This window comes from Ambystoma mexicanum, chromosome 7q (assembly GCF_040938575.1).
Source record: "Ambystoma mexicanum isolate Mex_15411 chromosome 7q, UKY_AmexF1_1, whole genome shotgun sequence".
Taxonomy (NCBI): Eukaryota; Metazoa; Chordata; class Amphibia; order Caudata; family Ambystomatidae; genus Ambystoma; species Ambystoma mexicanum.
The window spans coordinates 679,673,656-679,692,417 of record NC_090941.1 but is presented as its reverse complement, the minus strand read 5'-3'; the positions used below and the strand labels follow the sequence as shown (position 1 = coordinate 679,692,417).

Below are 18,762 nucleotides of genomic sequence, written 5' to 3'. Positions count from 1 at the left end.
CTAGTCTGTCTCCCTGTACGTCTCCCCCCAAATCTCTATTTTCACTACATATAAATCACTCGTTGCAGACCTGTGATATAATCAATTCTAAACTACATGTTATATTAATGCGGTTTATATCTATTATAGTTCATATTACATTCGCAAGTGAATTTAACAAATGACTTAGCCTTATAGAAATACTATTACAAAGGATCAAAATCACTTACTATGTCATTTCTCTGTGGTTCTTGTTTTATTCAAAGTCTGTAACCTGTTGATATCTGTATCAAAATCAATATTTTAACAATAAAAATCATTAAAATAAAAAAAAAAAAAATGAAAATACGTAGAAACAAATACTTAGCAATATCTAATACTTGTTAGTCTTGTAACCTGCTTTTTTTTAACATTTTTGGGGTAATATGTAAACGTGAATGCTTAATCACTGGATTTGTTTTATTTTATAGGACTTGGACAAAATACTTTGGGGCTGGGTTTAGGGTGCGTAGTTGCACCTGCAGCAACTACAACTACTAATGAAGGTCTTGGTGGAATAGATTTCAGCAGCTCGTCAGATAAAAAGTGTAAGTAAAGGCTGTTTTTCACATTTGATCTTTTGATGGGTATGAATATTTATTTTAGCTGAGTCCTCAGTCTGTCCCATTTCGAATGCAATGTTTTTAAACATCTCACCAGACTGAAGAATTGGACAATGGGAGCTATCCGATATACCAGCGATGTTCATGACCTAAGCACACCCCATAGTTTGTGAGACATGTCCAGGCATGCACAAGCGTTCTGCAGAGCTGATATTTGTATTGTTCCCCCTACCCCATCTAGAATGTTTCCATCAATGACGTCTGGTTGTGGCAGAGAACCAGAATTACTTTCTCCTGTAGAACAATGAGCAATTGATCTAATGTCTTTAGGTAGTTTGAATTCTGAAGTATGCCATTGTTTCCAGTGTCCTAAGAGGGATTGGTCCTTCTGACTGGCTTTCACTCTTTATTAACTAAACCAATTGTTGGCTATTTCAGAACCGTCACTAGTGTAGGTTTTTGAGAAGACTACTCTACTGGACCTGCAAAGGTTTAGCAAAGTCTACCCAAGCTCTGGTGTAAAGTACAGTTGCGATAAATGAGTATCAAGCATTAGATTGCTCTCTCAGGAGGTAAATATAAAAATATTCAACGCTGAGGCAGTAGGTCAAAACAAAGAAAGGTAAGAAAAGCAGTAGATGTACATATACACTCCACTTGCCAAATGGAGGACACTCCACATTTGGGAGTTACAGTTCTAGTTTAATTTACTGTGAAATAAAGTAGGGGTAACATATGATTATATAGGTTATCACAGGCCGTTTTAAAATTGTAATCCTGCCGTAACCTAAGAACAAGTGTTGAGATAGATTTCCAAAATCCACATTGGCGGCCCTGGTGGTGGGGGTTAGGGGCAAATTATTTTGAGAGGCCAACCTATTATGGTGAACAGGAAAGACACTGAAGTTTCGCCAAATCCAATCAAGGAAGGTAGCAAAGCGGTAAGGTTTAGACTTTGGAGGGAGTGCAAGAGTGGTCTAGGGTGACAATGTCCACACAGAGCAACACAATAATTCCTTTTAGACAGAGGAGACAAAAATATACAATGACACACTTAGCAAGCAACTTCTAGGCAAATATTGTGTCACACTATAAAATGACAAATCCCAGGTGTGGGCGAAACGTGATAGTGTTACATAGTGTTCTCTTATATCCACCTTTTGAAGCCGAATAAAAAATGTATTTCGAATGGATTGTGTCCCCCCACATATTCCTCATCTTGTGATAATTAAAACATTTCGGCAGAGGACGCTGTGCTCGAGATCGTGGTGTCGAATGTCCCTCGACGGGCTCCGTACCGTGTCGACATCACCGATGGTATAAATGGCTTGAGCCGTGCCCGTTGACTTCAGTTCAGTTTTTCCGATTGCTTCATTCTCGTGAACGGCGCGCTTCGAGATTTTCTGTCAAGAAAATGTCTTCATCGACGACTTCGACTCCCAAGACTGGGTTTAAGAAGTGTAATGACTGTGGATCGAAGATGTCCATCACCGATACTCACCGTATCTGTTTGTGGTGTCTGGGCTCAGACCGTCGACTGTGGCCCCTGTCCGTCTATGACGGAGAAGGCCCTCCGTCAGAGGAAAAGTAAGTTAGCGGTGGGGCGGGAGGCGTCGAAGAACTCTTCGAAAGCCTTATCTAAAAAACATAAAAAATCGTCTGACTCTAAAGAATCGGAATGCCATAAAAAGCACTCTAAGAGATCCCGATCCCGTAGCAGGTCAAGACGATCTTCGTCTTCCTCTAAAAAGCTCAAAAGGAGACATGAATCTCTGTCGTCATCGTCCGATTCGTCGACAGAATTGGTTCAATGTCCGACTAGATCGGATTCCCCTTCAAAGTGGGAGAGCTTTAGGAAAAGAATGTTGCAGGTCTTTGAGAATGCAGCCTTGACCCACTCTAAGAAACCTCAGAAAAGGCAGACCTCGGTTGCTCCTTTGGACGACGCAGGGAAGTCGAGAACTACAATGGTTAAGCCTAGTAGTACCCATAGATCTCGAGTCGACAAGTCGTCGAGAGATCCTCGAGGATAGAGTGCCTCTCCGATCCCTCATAAGAAACAAAAATTGTCATCGGCGCCGACTGCTCGGATGATGAAGCCTGGTTTATCTTCAACGCCTTTGTCGAAGGCTTCGTCGAGTGTGTCGAAGGTTCCTTCGACTCTCTCGAAGAAAACACTGATTCCTTCGACAAATGATGAGGAAGAAGAGAGAAGGTTTACACCTTTACCAAGATCGGACTTCTTTATGTCCATGACTTCAATTTTTGAGGAATCTGGTTCAGATGATGGTGAGGAGGTAACTCCTTTTGGAGTAAAATATGGAACTAGACAAGTTCCAGAGGAACTGATAAATCCTGACACAAAAATGAGAGATCTTTCTGAAACTCTGCATTCTGCTAGTGGCGTGGACACATCACCCGAATTGGAGTTTACTGCACCTGATCTTGCAGAACATGCAGACTCCAGGTATAGGAATTCGATGAATAGGGTGATTGAGTATATGGGTTGAACAAGACGATATGATGGATAGTCCGAGGACCCCGGAAAGATCCAGTTCTCCCCTTTCATAGGGCATTACAAAGAACACTTGAGAAAAACTGGGAAAAACCTGATAGCATTGCTGCAGTAGACAGCAATCTCCCAAAAAAGTACAGACCTTCCACTTCTGACCCAGAGTACCTGAGTAGACGCCCTTCTCAAAGCTTGGTTATTCAGGCAGCTACTACATCCAGGCAGACAGCATACCCAACCATACCTCCGGACAGGGAGGATAAAAAGGTTGATGCCTGGGCTCGTAAAGTTTTTACGTCGGGTAGCATGGCCTTGACATCTACCAATGTCACCTGGACAGGTTCACACATACCCTGTGGGAATGCATTTCGGCGGCGGCTGAGCATATTCCGGAAGGCAAGGAAAGGGAAGGCTTCCTGAATTTAGTCAATGACCGTATGGTGGCAATGGGGGAATGCCTCCAGTCTGCACTGGATACTGCTGATGGTATTAGCAGGTCCATTGCATCAAGCACAGTGCTTCGCACATTTGCGTGGTTGAGAAGGTCGAGGTTTGCACCAGATGTACAGACCAGGCTTCTCCACATGCCCTTTGATGGCTCGAGGCTGTTTGGTAGTAAGGTTGATGAGAGCCTTGAGAAACTACAGACCTCGAAAGTGGCCGCAAAGTCCCTTAGTGCCTCCATGCGACAGCCTCAGAAACTCTATTCAGGCTCATCTTCCTGGAGGGGTCGTCCTTTTCAATACTACTCCTCTGTTGGTAGAGGAAGGACAGGCTTTTCAAAGGGGCAGAAGAAATGTCACTCATGGTGGACGAGCAAAGACTACAAAGCCATCTTCAGGAACGGCATCTATGCCCTCAGCCGCTCATGCAGCAACCTCCAAATCTCTCTGAGGTCTTATCATACGAAACACCTGTGGGAGGCAGAATCTCTCAGCATCTGAAAGAATGGTGGGGCATTACTTCAGATGCATGGGCACTGGAGACAGTAGCTCAAGGTTACTGCCTACCCTTCATAAAAAGACCTCAAGATCATCCACCCGGAGCCAGCTCTACAGGAATTGCAGATCCGCTCCTTTGGCAGGAAATTATAACCCTGCTAGAGAAGGTGCAATAGAACAGGTACCCCTGTAGTGGAGAGGAACAAAGGCTGGTACTCCCCACCCCCCGCCCCCCTATTTTCTCATCCCTAAAAAGGACGGAGGATTGAGACCCATCATGGACTTGAGAAAATTAAACAAATTCCCCAGGAAGGACAAGTTCAAGATGGTAACGCTTTCTCAGATTCTTCAGGCTCTCCAACTCCAAGACTGGTTGGTATCATTGGACCTTCAGAATGCTTATTTTCATGTACCAATCCATCCCAAGCACAGAAAATACCTGAGGTTTGCAGTTGGCGGTTCTCACTATCAGTTTAGAGTTCTGCCATTCGGGCTGACCTCCGCCCCGAGGGTTTTCACCAAACTGATGGCGGTAGTGGCAGCGAGTCTCAGGAGAGGGGTGGGATTCACATATACCCCTACCTGGACGACTGGCTAATCAGAGCACGTTCTCTAGAACAAGCTCAGGAACACCTGTCGATCACCTGCCACTTCCTCCACAACCTGGGCTTCTCCCTCAAATTCAAGTCGTCCCACATGGTACCATACCAACAACTCCAATTTATCGGAGCAGTCTTGGACACTTCCTCGGGGAAAGCCTCGCTGCCCGAGGTGAGAGCTCTCCACATCCAGCAGATGGTAACAAAATTCCAAAAACCCCAGCATCTACCGGCCTTCGATTTCTTGAGGTTGCTCGGCCTCATGGCATCCTGCATTTTTCTGGTGCCAGAGGCCAGATTGAGAATGAGATCCCTCCAATGGGCCCTCAGAACTCAGTGGTCCCAATTCTCAGGGAATATGTCAGATCTTCTGCAAGTCCTGAGTGCAGTTGCTCAGGATCTATCATGGTGGGCTTGCAATGACAACATCCTCAAGGGAGAATCTTTTTGGCAACCATGGCCGGAGATGACAGTAGTGACGGACGCCTCACTCACGGGGTGGGGAGCACACACCAACGATCTGACAATCAGCGGATGTTGGTCTCCATCGGAGTCCAGAGTACACATCAACCTTTTGGAGCTCTGAAGGCCTTCCTGCCCTGCGTACAGAGAAAGAATGTCCTGATAATGAGGGACAACACAGTGGCCATGTACTACCTTAACAAAAGAGGAGGCGTAGGATCTCTACCTCTGTGCAGAGAGGTGATGCAGCTCTGGTTCTGGGCAATACTAGAAGGAATCTCTCTATCGGCAGTTCACCTAGCCGGAGAGCAGAATGCGGCGGCAGATGCTCTGAGCAGGCAGAGCACAGTCTCCCACGAGTGGGAGTTAGCTCAGGAAGTCCTTCTAGAGATCTTCGCCCTTTGGGAAGCCCCTCAAGTGGATCTGTTTGCAACCTCGGTAAACCAGAAGTGCGATCAGTATTGCTCAAGGGAATTTCCTCCGAGAGGAGCTCTAGGAGATGCATTCGTAGTGGATTGGGATTTTCCCCTGCTGTACGTGTTTCCTCCAGTCCCCGTGATTCCTCAAGTAATCAGGAGGTTGAGAACATTCAGGAAAACCATGATCCTAATTGCCCCGGATTGGGCCAGGACGACGTGGTACCCGGACCTTCTGGACATGTCCATCTGCCCTCCAATACGTCTTCCACAAAGAGAGGATCTTCTCTCGCAAGAGGAAAGTCGTGTTCTCCATCCAGAGGTCAACACACTCAACCTTCATGCATGGTTTCTGAGAGGTTGAGATACAAGGATTGGGATCTTCCGGATGACGTAATGGAGATTTTCCTTTCGGCCAGGAGGCCAGCAACAAAATCTTTGTACCGGTGTCGTTGGAATAGATTCAGTAACTGGTGCAAGGATAGAGATGTGGACCCTCTTCAATGTGGCACACCAATAGTGCTTTCTTTCCTGTTACATCTAGCCAATCTGGGGCTCCAGATCGTAACAATCAAAGGATACCTTGCTGCGCTGTCCATTTTTAAGCGCTCCTCGGAAGAGGTCTCTGTATTTAAAATACCATTATTAATACAGTTCTTAAAAGGACTTAGAAATGTATATCCACCAATACCATTTCATGTTCCAACCTGGGATTTGAATTTAGTTCTTAAATTCCTAACATGTATACCATTTGAGCCTCTGCACTCATGTCCATTGAGGCTTTTAACGCTAAAAACTGTCCTTCTTGTGGCATTAACATCAGCCCGCAGGGTTAGTGAACTACAGGCTCTCTCATGTAAACCTCCATACACCACTTTTTATAAAGACAGTGATTCTGAAAGTAAAACCATCTTTCTTACCGAAAGTAGTTTCCGACTTCCATTTGTCGCAGAAAATTCTTTTACCAACATTCTATCCTCCTCATTTGGGAAAAGAAGAGGAGAGGTTACATAGGCTGGACCCCAAGAGGGCTCTCAGTTTTTACATTGCAAGAATGTCAAAATTACGTCAAGACCAACTTTTTGTGGGATACACAGGTCGTAAATTGGGGTTAGCGGTGACAAAACAAACCATATCCCGCTGGATTATTCTAGCTATATTGGAATGCTACAGATGAGCAGGAAAGGACCCGCCGGATGGGTTACGTGCTCACTCCACAAGGGGAATGGCTACTTCTCCAGCATGGGGTCTGGCATGGATTCACATGCTCATGAATATTCCCCGTCGTCAGGCTGGGAATCCTCGGTAAAGAAAAAACCAGTATCAGTTTCGTTTCTGATCTGTCTTTCGTAGTAGTAACCAATCACTGATCTCTGCGTCATACTGACCACAGCCAATGACTGCCCTCTACCTAAGCCCCGCCTCTGGCAGCCATCTTCAGATTTTTACCGCACGTTCATGTGTTGGGATCCTCGTGCTATTGCTTCGTTTTTTCGGTCAAAAGAGCCTCAAGCTCCACCGACTCTCCACCCGATCAACGGGAGCCCGTGTCGGATTCGTCTACGCCCCTCAAGGGTGAAGATTTCGTCGAGCTACGCTTTTGGAGGACTCCAGAAGTTTCTCAGGCCCATCTCGGTCATGGCCCAGGAGAAGGGAAGCTCGACGCCCGGAAAGCTGTTCAGGGTCTGCCCTGGATGCCAGCTGCAGAATGTCTTTAAGGAAGACTAACACTCCTTTTGTCTTTACTGCCTACATGAGGACAAGACGCACGTGGAGAAGGACTGTGCGTTTTGCGGCAACATGTCGGAGCGGACCATGAAGGACCGCCATCAACGTCTCGCCAACTGGCTGGAAGGGAAGAGCCCGTCCGGCGAGAAGAAGAGGAAGAAATCCGAGCGGTCTTCTAAGACCTTTGAGGACGCCCCGGCGACGGGGGTCCAACACAAGGCCAAGCACCGCGAGTCCGCTGGCACCGGGAGCGCCGAACGGTCGGGCTCTACGGGCGCCAGGCAGGGCGCACCCTCCCCGGCACCATCAACCACGAGCCAACGCTCTGGGTCGGGTAAGAGGAAGGCCGAGCACCCGGCGAAGCTCCTGGAGAGGCCCCGGTTGAGCTCGAAGGCCCCATCGGAGGGAGAGCGAGGCAGTGTCCCTCACCCTCAAGGAGAAGGCTGTGAGCGCACCTAAGGTGGTGAAAGCCTTAATCCATCCGGCTAGGGCCTCTATCGAGACAGTCGCGGCGGCCCTGGCTCAGCCTGTGGAGGCTACACCAGTGGTGGCGACTTTGGGGCCCAGAGTCTCCCTGCCGCCGCGGAGAGAGTCCTCTTTTATGCCCATCGACAGGACCCCCGTGAAACCGCCGACGGAGAGGAAAAAGGGGGGGCAGGAGGTCGTCGTGGATTCGGCCTCAAACTCTGAGGAAGAACTGATCGAGGTCTTAAGCCACGCCGTTGGCGTGGAAGACCACCAGCCCGTCGGGAGGGATCCCGACGCAGGAGACGACGACATCGTCGAGGGTACCGACGGGGCCCCTGACCGCCCGTCGGACTCCCCTCTGCCAGCGCCGCAAGACAACTCGGCGGGCATTTTGTTGGCTATACAGTCCTTATGCTCAGAGATAAGGACGAGACTGCCGTTACCAGTGGAGGAACCACTCCCGTCGGGGGACCCGGCCCTTCTGGCAGCCCCCCTCCTAAGAAAAGAAGGATTCACCCTCCACCTCCTTTTCAACCGTCGTGCCCCGTTCAGCCCTCCTCCCCGTCCACGACTCGAGGGGATGATACGGGGACTGACACGGCCGCAACGGGTACGGACGACGAGGTGTACGACGAGGATCTTCCGTCGTCACCTCCCACCCGGGCTTCCCCGCCCGACGAGATTGGATAATTTCACTCCATGATCGCCAGGGCATCCGAGCTCTTCCAGCTCTGCCCTGAGGAGAAGGAAGGTTTCCTTTATCAGCGGCGCGAGGCCAAGAGGAAGACGGTCCTCGCGGTACCTCTACTGGACGATATTTGGGATGAGGGCCTCGCCCTCCTCAAGAACCCATCCACGACGCCGGCTAGAAGAGACCGGTACGAGAAGAAGTACCAGGTCCCAGACGCGGCCCCCTTGTGCCTCCGGGCACAGCCTACCCCGGACTCCGTCGTCTCCGCGGCAGCCAGGAAGAAAGCGGGGGGGGTGCGGCCTCCACGTCGAATTCCCCGCCTGACGGCGAGGGAAAGAAATTGGACATGATGGGGCGCAGGGTCATCTCGTCTGCAGCGACGACGATTAAGGCGGCCAACGCCTTGGCTATCGTAGCCCGCTACGACAGGGAGCTGGTGTACAAACTGGCTCCCCTGCTGGACTTCCTACCCTACGACAAGAGGGCGGATGCCCTGGAGATCTTGCAGGAAGGTGAGGTGGCGTCGGACCACGCCATCACTATTGCGACGGACATCGCCGACACTGGATTTCGCCAGTTGGGCAACGGCGTGTGCCTTAGGCGGCGTGGATGGCTCAAGGCTACTGACTTCCGTCAAGACGTACAGACCAGAGTCCTGGACATGCCGTTCGATGGGAACAACCTGTTTGGGAAAACAGTGGACGATTCCCTTCAAGCCATTAAAGCGGACACGGAGACGGCCCGGGCTCTCGGGTTCTCCAGCAACGGCGGCCGCCCTTTCGGAGCGGCGGAGGCAAGGGCGCCTCCAAAGGTTCCGGCGGCGGATTTTCCACCTACCGTCAAGCGGCCCGTTCGTCGTCTCAGGAAGCTTACAGGGGACGAGGCAAGTCAGGCGGACCCCGCCGTCGTCGCCAAGGAGGCCAAGGCGGCAAAGCCTCGTCTAAGCAGGATTGAACCGGCCGTGGGGTCGGGCCCCCACCGAAGCACCCCGGTGGGAGGCCGGCTGGCGAGATTAGTCAGCGTGTGGGAGTCCATCTCCACCGACCGGTGGGTGCTGGACGCCCTAGCCCAGGGCCACGCGCTCGAGTTTCAAAGTAGGTGCCCGCGCGTCCCCCCTGTGGCCAGGAAAGAGCTTCACGTCCCTCAGCTTCTCCGGGAGGTAAAGGCGATGCTCAGGAAGGGCGCCATTGAACTCGTCCCAAAGAGGCTTCGGGGCTCCGAAGTTTATTCAAGATACTTCCTTGTGAAGAAGACGACGGGAGGATGGCGCCCCATCCTAGACCTACGACGGCTGAACAAGTTCATCAAGGCACAGAAGTTCCGGATGGTCACCCTCCAGCACGTCCTGGGGCAGCTGGAGGAGGGCGACTTCCTGTCGTCGTTGGATTTGGAGGATGCCTACTTCCATATTCCCATCCTAAAGGGGCACCGAAAATTTCTCAGGTTCGTGGTCCAAGGGCGTCACTATCAGTTCAGAGCCCTTCCCTTCGGTCTACGGTCGGCACCCAGGGTATTCACCAAGTGCCTTGCACCAGTGGCGGCGCAGCTGCGCCGAGAGGGGATCCACGTCTACCCCTACCTGGACGACTGGCTCATCCGTGCCAAGACGAGGGAGCTCGCCGTGGAGCACACGGCAAGGACCGTCCAACTTCTCACGGACCTGGGATTCTCCGTGAACTACGCCAAGTCCCACTTGGTACCCGCGCAAGACGCACTGTTTCTGGGAGCGAAGCTCGACAGTGTCCCTTCTGGCCTCCCCGTCGGAGGAAAGGACCAGGTCCATCCTGGGCAAGGTACAGCAGATGTTGGTTGCCGACACAGCCAAGGTGAGGTCCATCAAGTCCCTCCTCGGAATGATGTCTTTTTGCATCTACCTCCTTCCCATGTGCAGGCTCCGGATGCGCCCGTTGCAGGAGTTCCTGGACGCGCGCTGGATACAAACGGCGGGCAGCTTCGAGGAGACGATCAACCTCGACGAGAGTTTCCGATGAGCGATCCGGTGGTGGGGCACCCGCGCGCATCTGACGGCGGGCATGGACTTCCAGACCCCAGGCCACCAGGAGACAGTGACCACGGATGCCTCCCTGGAGGGGTGGGGAGCGCACACCGAAAATCTGCACGCGAGAGGCCTTTGGCTCCCGACGGAGAAGTCCCTCCATATCAACGTCCTGGAGCTCCGTGCAGTGTTTTGGGCCCTCAGGTCCTTCCTTCCGTCCCTCAAGGGCAAGGTGGTGAGGATCTTCACCGACAACACCACCACCATGTTTTACATCAGGAAACAGGGCGGAACCAGGTCCCCAGCACTGTCCAAGGAGGCACAGGACCTGTGGCATTGGGCCGTCGCCCAAAGGATGTTTCTGGTGCCGTTTCATCTGGCAGGGATAAAAAACACCATCGCCGACTCACTCAGCAGGGAGCTGCGCTCGTGCCACGAGTGGGAACTACGGCAGGATCTAGTGGATCGCCTCTTCTGACGGTGGGGCATACCCCAGATCGACCTGTTCGCGACGGTGACGAACTCGAAGTGCCGGAGGTTCGCCAGCAGGTTTCCCCAGCCGAGGAGCATGGGCGATGCTTTCTCGTTCCCCTGGGAGGGCCTGTTCCTATACGCGTTCCCCCCACTGCCACTGCTGATCCGGCTCATCAACCAGCTCAAGAGGTCACGGTGCAGGATGATCCTCGTCGCACCTGCGTGGCCGAGGCAGATATGGTTCCCGGATCTTCTGGACTTGTCAGCGTCCCCGTCAATCAAGCTGCCAGTGGACGCGGATCTGCTCTCCAGGGAAGGAGGCGCCATCCTCCACCACAACCCGAAGTCGCTGAACCTGCAGGCCTGGCTCCTGCAGCGCTAGAGTTAGGAGGATACTACATACCGGCCGACTGCAGAGAGGTTCTTGCAAAGGCCAGGGCGTCCTCGACTCTTAAATGCTACGGACACAAATGGAAGAGGTTCTCTGTCTGGTGCCACGCACAGAAGATTAACCCTCTAAGGATTACAGCTCCCCAAGTACTGCCGTACCTGTTGACGCTGGCCAAGGCTGGACTGGCACACGCGTCTATCAAGATTCATCTTGCTGCGATCTCCCGATACACCAGAACCACGGGGCGGACGTCCTTGTGGTCTCATCGTCTGGTGAAAGAGTTCATGAAGGAACTGTTTAGATCGTTCCCGCCGGGGAAGGCTCCGGCCCCGGCGTGGGAGCTCAACGTGGTGCTGACCAAGCTCATGGGACCTCCGTTCGAGCCTCTGCTCTCGGCCCCGTTGAAGTTCCTGTCGTGGAAAACAGCGTTTCTTGTGGCCATCACCTCCGCACGATGGGTGGGAGAGATCCAGGCCCTTTCCTGCAAGGTCCCGTACTTGACTTTTCACGACACGAGGGTGGTGCTCAGGACGCACCCCTCCTTCATGCCCAAGGTGCCGTCGGACTTCCACCTCAACGAACCTTTGGTGTTGCCTGTGTTTTTGCCGTCGCCTTTGTCGCCGGCTGAGAGGACTTTGCACTCGCTGGATGTGGCTAGAGCGCTGAAGTTCTACGTGGACCGCACAAAGTGCTTTCAGAAGACGTCACAGCTCTTTGTGAACTTTGGACCTGTCAATCAGGGGAAGGCTCTCTCGAAGGCTTCCATTTCCAGATGGCTCTCCGGCTGTATCATGTACTGTCATCGGTTGGCAAACCGACCGCTGCCTGGCCGTCCGAGAGCCCATTCCACCAGAGCGATCGCAGCTACCACGGCGTTCCTATCTGGTGTGCCCCTGCTGGACATATGCAGGGCTGCTACATGGAGGTCGACGCACACCTTCACGAAATTCTACTGCGTCGATCGGGATTCCAGGGAGGAGTCCAGGGTCGGCCAAGCAGTGCTGCGCAACCTGTTCGCCTGAGGTGAGCCTGGTGAGGAGGTAAGATGCTTAATGTTGAGTTTGATGTAATGCTTAATGTTGAGCCTTTGCCACCTCCCGTGGTTGTGCATGTGTGTACTGCTATGTATTCTTTATTCATGAGCATGTGAATCCATGCCAGACCCCATGCTGGAGAAGGAACAAGTTACTTACCTGTAACTGTTGTTCTCCTGCATGGGTCTTGCATGGATTCACATGCGAACCCTCCCGCCTACCCCTCTGCGGCTCTTCACTTGGTCATACTGCCACTTCACGTGCTTCCAAATCTGAAGATGGCTGCCAGAGGCGGGGCTTAGGTAGAGGGCAGTCATTGGCTGTGGTCAGTATGACGCAGAGATCAGTGATTGGTTACTACTACGAAAGACAGATCAGAAACGAAACTGATATTGGTTTTTTCTTTACCGAGGATTCCCAGCCTGACGACGGGGAATATTCATGAGCATGTGAATCCATGCCAGACCCATGCTGGAGAACAACAGTTACAGGTAAGTAACTTGTTCCTTCTGCGGCTTTGAAGAGGGGAGTCCCTGCAAAAGATATTTGCTCAGCTGCAACATGGGCATCAATGCATACCTTCATCAACATTACTGCTTAGATGCCTCATCCTCAAATGAGGGTCTTTTTTGCCAGAGCAGTACTTCACTCTGTACATGAAAACAAAAACTAGCACTCCCACCTCCAAATTGGTCACGGCTATGGGAATCTATCACAAGATGAGGAATAGTGGGAGGACACAATCAATTCGAAGAACAAGTTACTTACCAACTGTAACGCTCTTTCGACTGGATGTTCCTCCCACGTATTCCTCATCGAGCCTCCCAGCCTACCCCGCAGTATAGTTTAGATTCTCTTACAATTTCCTCTCACGATGGGCCTATCAGTCACAGCATACGCCCAGATGTTCCACAAGTATTTCCTCGAAAAAACAGAACTGAAGCCAACTGGCGCGGCTCAAGCCATTTATACCATCAGTGACGGCGACATGGTACGGAGCCTGTCGAGGGACATTCGACGCCAAGACCTCGAGCACAGCGCCCGCTGCCGAAATTTATTTTCCGATGCAGCAAAGCTGGCGAAACAAATGATCACAAGATGAGGAATACGTGGGAGGAACATCCAGTCGAAAAAATGTTACAGTTGGTAAGTAACTTTTTCTTTGGTGAGCTGGAGGACTGATTTATGTGGGAGTGCCACCTCTGTGTGAGCCCTGCTGTGTTGCTTAAAATATAGATTTTTGAGGCTTGTAGATGTGCTTAGATCACATGCTATGCATAGGCCGCTGTCTAGTGGTAGTTGCAGAGTATTGCATGACTTGTTTTCGAAACTCAAAGGGATGTCGACTGGGCATTTGTAATACTATCCCTAGTGTGACGTCTACTGGTACCCATGGTCCTTCATGCATTGAGGTCCCTCAGATTTTTCTGTTTCCTCCATCCTAGTTGGTTGTGTGTTGCAGAGATATCTGGCTATATGCTTTTATTTTTAGAGTTTTAAATTTATATTTGCCGTTCCAGCCCTTAATCGCCTCTTGGTATCAAGCAACCTTTGGCGCTCTCTCGATGGATGGCTCTGGTTACCTGCATGGAAGAGGAATCCTCAATCTCTTGCAATCGCAAGTGCCCCTGGAAAGACGCACACCCTGTGTAAAATCATTATCTTCCATGAGATCATGCCGAAATGCACTCCAAGTCTTGCAAAATGTTCAAACCTACAACTTTAAAGGCTCGCCTCACGAAGCATTGGGCCGGCCACGCCAAGCAGGCCGAGACGTCCATCGACGTTGCAGGCGAGTCTGACGAAGGCAGCTACGGCGCACACAACTGTGACACCGAAGACTATCAGTGTTCCGCGGATCACCATCTGCTGGCCCTTGACTCTGGTAAGCAGGCCATCGGCCCTGGGATGGAGTCCACTCCCATACCTCCACCACACATATGCACAAACACACAACCCCACAGCCATATTCCGTTCATGTCGGAAAAACACAGCCACATGGTGTTGAGGGAGAAATAAAAATAAAAATGCCCACTGTCCTCTGGGTCCTGGCGATAACCACAAGACAAACGAACTCCTAAACAGGCGCTAAGTCGGTCGCTTCCGACAGTGCTCCAAAAAAGACCCATCTTTCGCATGCCGAAGAACATAAGTTTTAACATTAACCTTTGACGCACACCTCAGGCCCGTCAAATGCAACCATTTTAAAAATAAAAAAATGTTGAATGGATTGTGTCCTCCCATGTATTCCTCATCTTATATCTTTGTTTCCAGCTTCAGCTGCTTTGGAAAACATGTTCTTCTCTGCAGAGGGTGCTGTGCATTGAAACGATTAACCCAATGTCCCTCGAGGACCTCCACCTTGGTTGATGTCATCGTCGAGGACATATCCCATGTGCAGCGCCGTTTGGCTTCAGGTTTCTGTTTTTCCACGAATACGATTGCTTCAATTATTATGGTGCGCTTCAGTTTTCCACTAAAGCGTTTCAAGGTGGCCTCCTCTTCGACTCCTACTACCCCGAAGACGAGCTTCAAAAAGTGGCTAACTAAAATGCAGCAGAAAAATGTCCATCACGGAACTGCATAAAATATATACCTGCTCCCTGGGCGTCGAGCACAAAACCCCTGACTGTCAATCCCGTCAGTCGATGACTGGTAAGCCCTTAAAAGAGCGAAAAGGTGAAACTGTCAGTGGGTAGGATTGGCCCCAAATCCCTGTCCACTCCTTCGAAATTTGGGTCATCCCACGAGTCGAGAGATTGATCTTCTCACAAAAAAAGGTCAAAAAATCAATCTCACTCCAGAGGCAGACGCGCCGCTTTGTCATCAAAAAATCAGAAGAGAAGGCATAGATGACCACCTTCTTCTTCCTCCTCCTCAGATAACCCACAGAAAAGGCATAGTCCTCCAAAGATGAGTGGGACCTCTTTCGAAATAAATGTTGGAGGAACCGGCCCGTCCGCCTCTAAACATAAGAAAAGTGGCCATGCTGCGGTTGATGAGAAGCCTGAACGTTGCTTGCCACTGATACACTGGGAGGGATTTGGTTCCTGATCAGGTTGGAAACTAGGGAGAACTAAAAGATTGAAAAAAGAAAATTACTTTAATGGTGATTCTGGTTCTCATAATCCCTGCTTCACAACACCCACCGTCCATGGCCAAGACGACATGCATGATCCACCCGTTCATGGTATTGTGGTGAGGGATTGTTTGGTGCGGAATACCTCATGGAATACAGAGTGACTCTTGATTTCTCAACAGTGGTAGGGGGGGGGTCCACTCATGAGTGGCATGTAAAGCCCATTCCTACTGCATTACTGCATTACATTGACGGTACATCTTTTATAAATACTTGCAGGCCTTCCTGACGGTGCATGGATATCGTAACCGAGTTACGAAGGAAGCAGAGCAAGGACTAAAAGAACCAGAATCGTAACGATCATAACTTTTCATACTTTGCCCTCATGCCATGAAATAGGCTTGGTATAATCCACTAACAAATGCATATCTAGATCACGATAATTTTAAGGTGTGGAGAATAGTCTTTCTTTTACCAGTGGAGTTTTTTGCACTCCAATCACTTCAGGTTTGGGTTTGGTTTTGTCCCCAAAGTTGCAGTCACAGAAAGTGGAATCCAGCAAGACCACTTTCCATTCATGCTCATGGAAGGGAACCAGCCCTGCAGGGTCCTTTTTTTTTTTTTTTTTTTTTTTTTTTTTTTTTTGCTTGTCCCCGCTTTCCTTTTTATGGATGCGGGGGCACCTCCCGAAGTCCCAGAATGTCAAAGGGGAGCAGGGGATAGCCCTGCTTCCCTTGATCGACATTTTTGGAAAACTTTTATTTTCCCAAAGCCTTTTCTGTGTTTTCTTCCTTTCGTTTATTTGTATGGATTCCCTTGCATTGTATAGCTCCTCCTGTCCTAGTTTATGGCTTTGAAGCCCTTAGGCTTACTTCCCTGGAACCCCAACATTATTTGGTTGGGGTTGTACGTCAGATATCCAAATTTGCCAAGTTTGCAAAAGCCAGCAACAAAAGCGCAATTTTTTTTTTTTGCTCATTTGTCATGGTTACCAAAACCCTAGTCTTGTGCAGAAAATGTGCTTCTGGCCAGACTTTAAGCCTTCCAGTGTCATGGTGATCAAAGACGTGTTGAAAACCATGCCCAAGAAAACGCAGCGTGTAAAGCCCCTCTACTTCCTCGCATAGGTTGTTAGAATTGATGCAGTTGCGCAGCACTTAACTGCTTGATATTAGGTAAGCCACCTTTTGGTATAGGTCTGTACTACACATATTGGTAATGTGACTGAGCAGCCAGGCTGGCCTAGCTCGAGAGGGGTAAATGTGAGCTGAACAAATTAAATCCGTAAATACAAGTAACACTTACACTTTAGGTTTCTGGTATAAATAATTATTTATTTAATATCAGTTTTTACATACATGTTCTTTAAAAAGGCAATTTGTGTAACCATGTAAATATGCTTTAAAATTACTTTTTAGAATCCATACAAGTTAGTGGATATTGTTTGGATATGCTTCTTGCACAATTCCTACACCATGAGGTGACTTCCATCACAGGGAGAGTAATGGCATTTATATATTATACTTTGCGAATTCTGAGGTTGCAGAAAGTAAAGGTTTAGGGAAGGAAAAGGTTAAACGGCTTCTCAGTAAATGTGAGCACAACTAAATCTTCCAATGAAATCTAGAAAAGCCTTTCCCCAGCAGTAACAATTCACAACAAGATACCACATATGAGGGACTAACGATATCAAAGTCAATGGACTAGAAGAGTCTGCAGGAAGCCAGGGCATCCTAAGCCAATTAGAACAGTCTAGTTTAAAAAGGACATCCTGGTCTCCAACCCAGGCCTCCCTATCGCTAACACCTGTACCAGTGCCTCTTCCAGGGACACTTTCACAGACATCCTCTTTGTTGTTCCCTCTCTTGACCTATGGACCCCAACTATGCTCTCTATGCTCTCTCCTTTCTCTTCTTTTCCCATTAATGGTGGCACCCGTTGGGATGCCCTCCTTCCACTCCTCTAAGGTCATCATTAATGTCTATGTGAATAGCACCGTCCTGGTACAAGGCCCTCAGGCCAACCTTCACCTCTTCGATAGATGCTTCCCACGCCTCATTTTATTTTTTTTTCATCCGGCTGTCGCCTCTCCTTCCTACACGACATCCTGGCATCCCCCATCTGCCTCCTCCTCTGCTACCTTGCCCTCTCCTTCCCTCTCTGCCCCCCTCGACCTCCTCATGCCTCCCCCTCTGCTACCTTGCCCTCTCCTTCCCTCTGCCTCCCTCTACACCTCCGCAGGGCGTACCTCTGATTTGTACCCCTCCCCGGAAGTCCTTCAAGGATGACAACCTTCTCCATATTGCCACTCTCAACGCTCGCTCAGCTGTCACACTCCTCTGACATCTGCCGCCTTCTGGAGGAACTGCACCTTGATGTCCTTGGTCTCACTGAGACATGGTTCACGGCCAGCTCTGTCGCTAGCTTTGACATGCTCCTCCCTGACGGCTACAAGATCTTCTCCGCACCCAGGCTCAACCGCTCCGGTGGGGGTGTAGCCCTCATTTTCCCTGAATGGACTCCTGCCTCTGTCATTCCCACGCAGGCCTACGCCACCTTTGAATGCCTCTTCTGCAGACTCTCCCTTTGCCATTCCCTTACGGTGGCTACAATCTATCGGCCACCTGGTCAGTTCTCCTCCTTCCTCTCTGAGTGGACGGACATCTCCTCCCCACTCCTGATCTCGACCTCTCAACGCCTCCTTCTTGGAGACTTTAACATCCATCTGGATGCCTCATGTCCTCCCTCTGGACTCTTTCGCGACCTCTGCGACTCTCTCTCTATTCTCCCCTCTGGCCCAACTCTCACTGCAGGGCACACTCTGGATGTTCTGATCTCTTCAGACCTTCCCCTTTCTGCCCCTCTCATCACTCCTCTTTCCTGGAATGATCACTTTCTCCTTTCCTCCCATCTCACCCTCTCTACCCCTCAGGCCAAGCTACTACCATCATTGCCACCCACCTTCTCGGTCATCCGACCCATGAAGCGTGTCTCAGTTGAGGCTTTCGCTGCCACTTTCTCACCGCCCTTGGCTGACTCTCACCCTGACACAGCCCTTTCTTTGCTCCACTCTGCTATATCTGATACACTGGATAGTCTTGCCGCTGTCATGAGAATCTGCCTGAAGCCCAAAGCCAAGTGCAACACCTGGTACGACTCAGACCTTGTCACCCTTAAACGCAAGTGCAGGGTGGCTGAGAGGAAATGGCTTGCTTCACGTACATCCTCTGACAAACTGGCCTGCCGCCTGCTCCAAAGGCATTACCGCCTCTGTCCTCACCAAGAAGAGAGCTGTCAACCAAGCCTGCATCTCTGCGGCATCTAACAACTCGGCTGAACGCTTTGAAATCTGCGAGGAACTGGCCAATCCCGCCGCAGTCTCTACCTCTC

General features: G+C 50.4%; 1 protein-coding gene across 2 annotated transcripts in view; it reads left to right on the top strand.

Moving 5' to 3' along the window:
- The window catches only part of NUP58 (nucleoporin 58), an 891,091-nt gene that overhangs the window by 156,342 nt on the left and 715,987 nt on the right, over positions 1-18,762 (top strand). For both annotated transcript variants that reach the window (XM_069640546.1, XM_069640545.1), the window contains exon 6: positions 450-566. In XM_069640546.1, the coding sequence (XP_069496647.1) occupies positions 450-566 (117 nt within the window). The remainder of the gene's footprint in view (positions 1-449; positions 567-18,762) is intronic.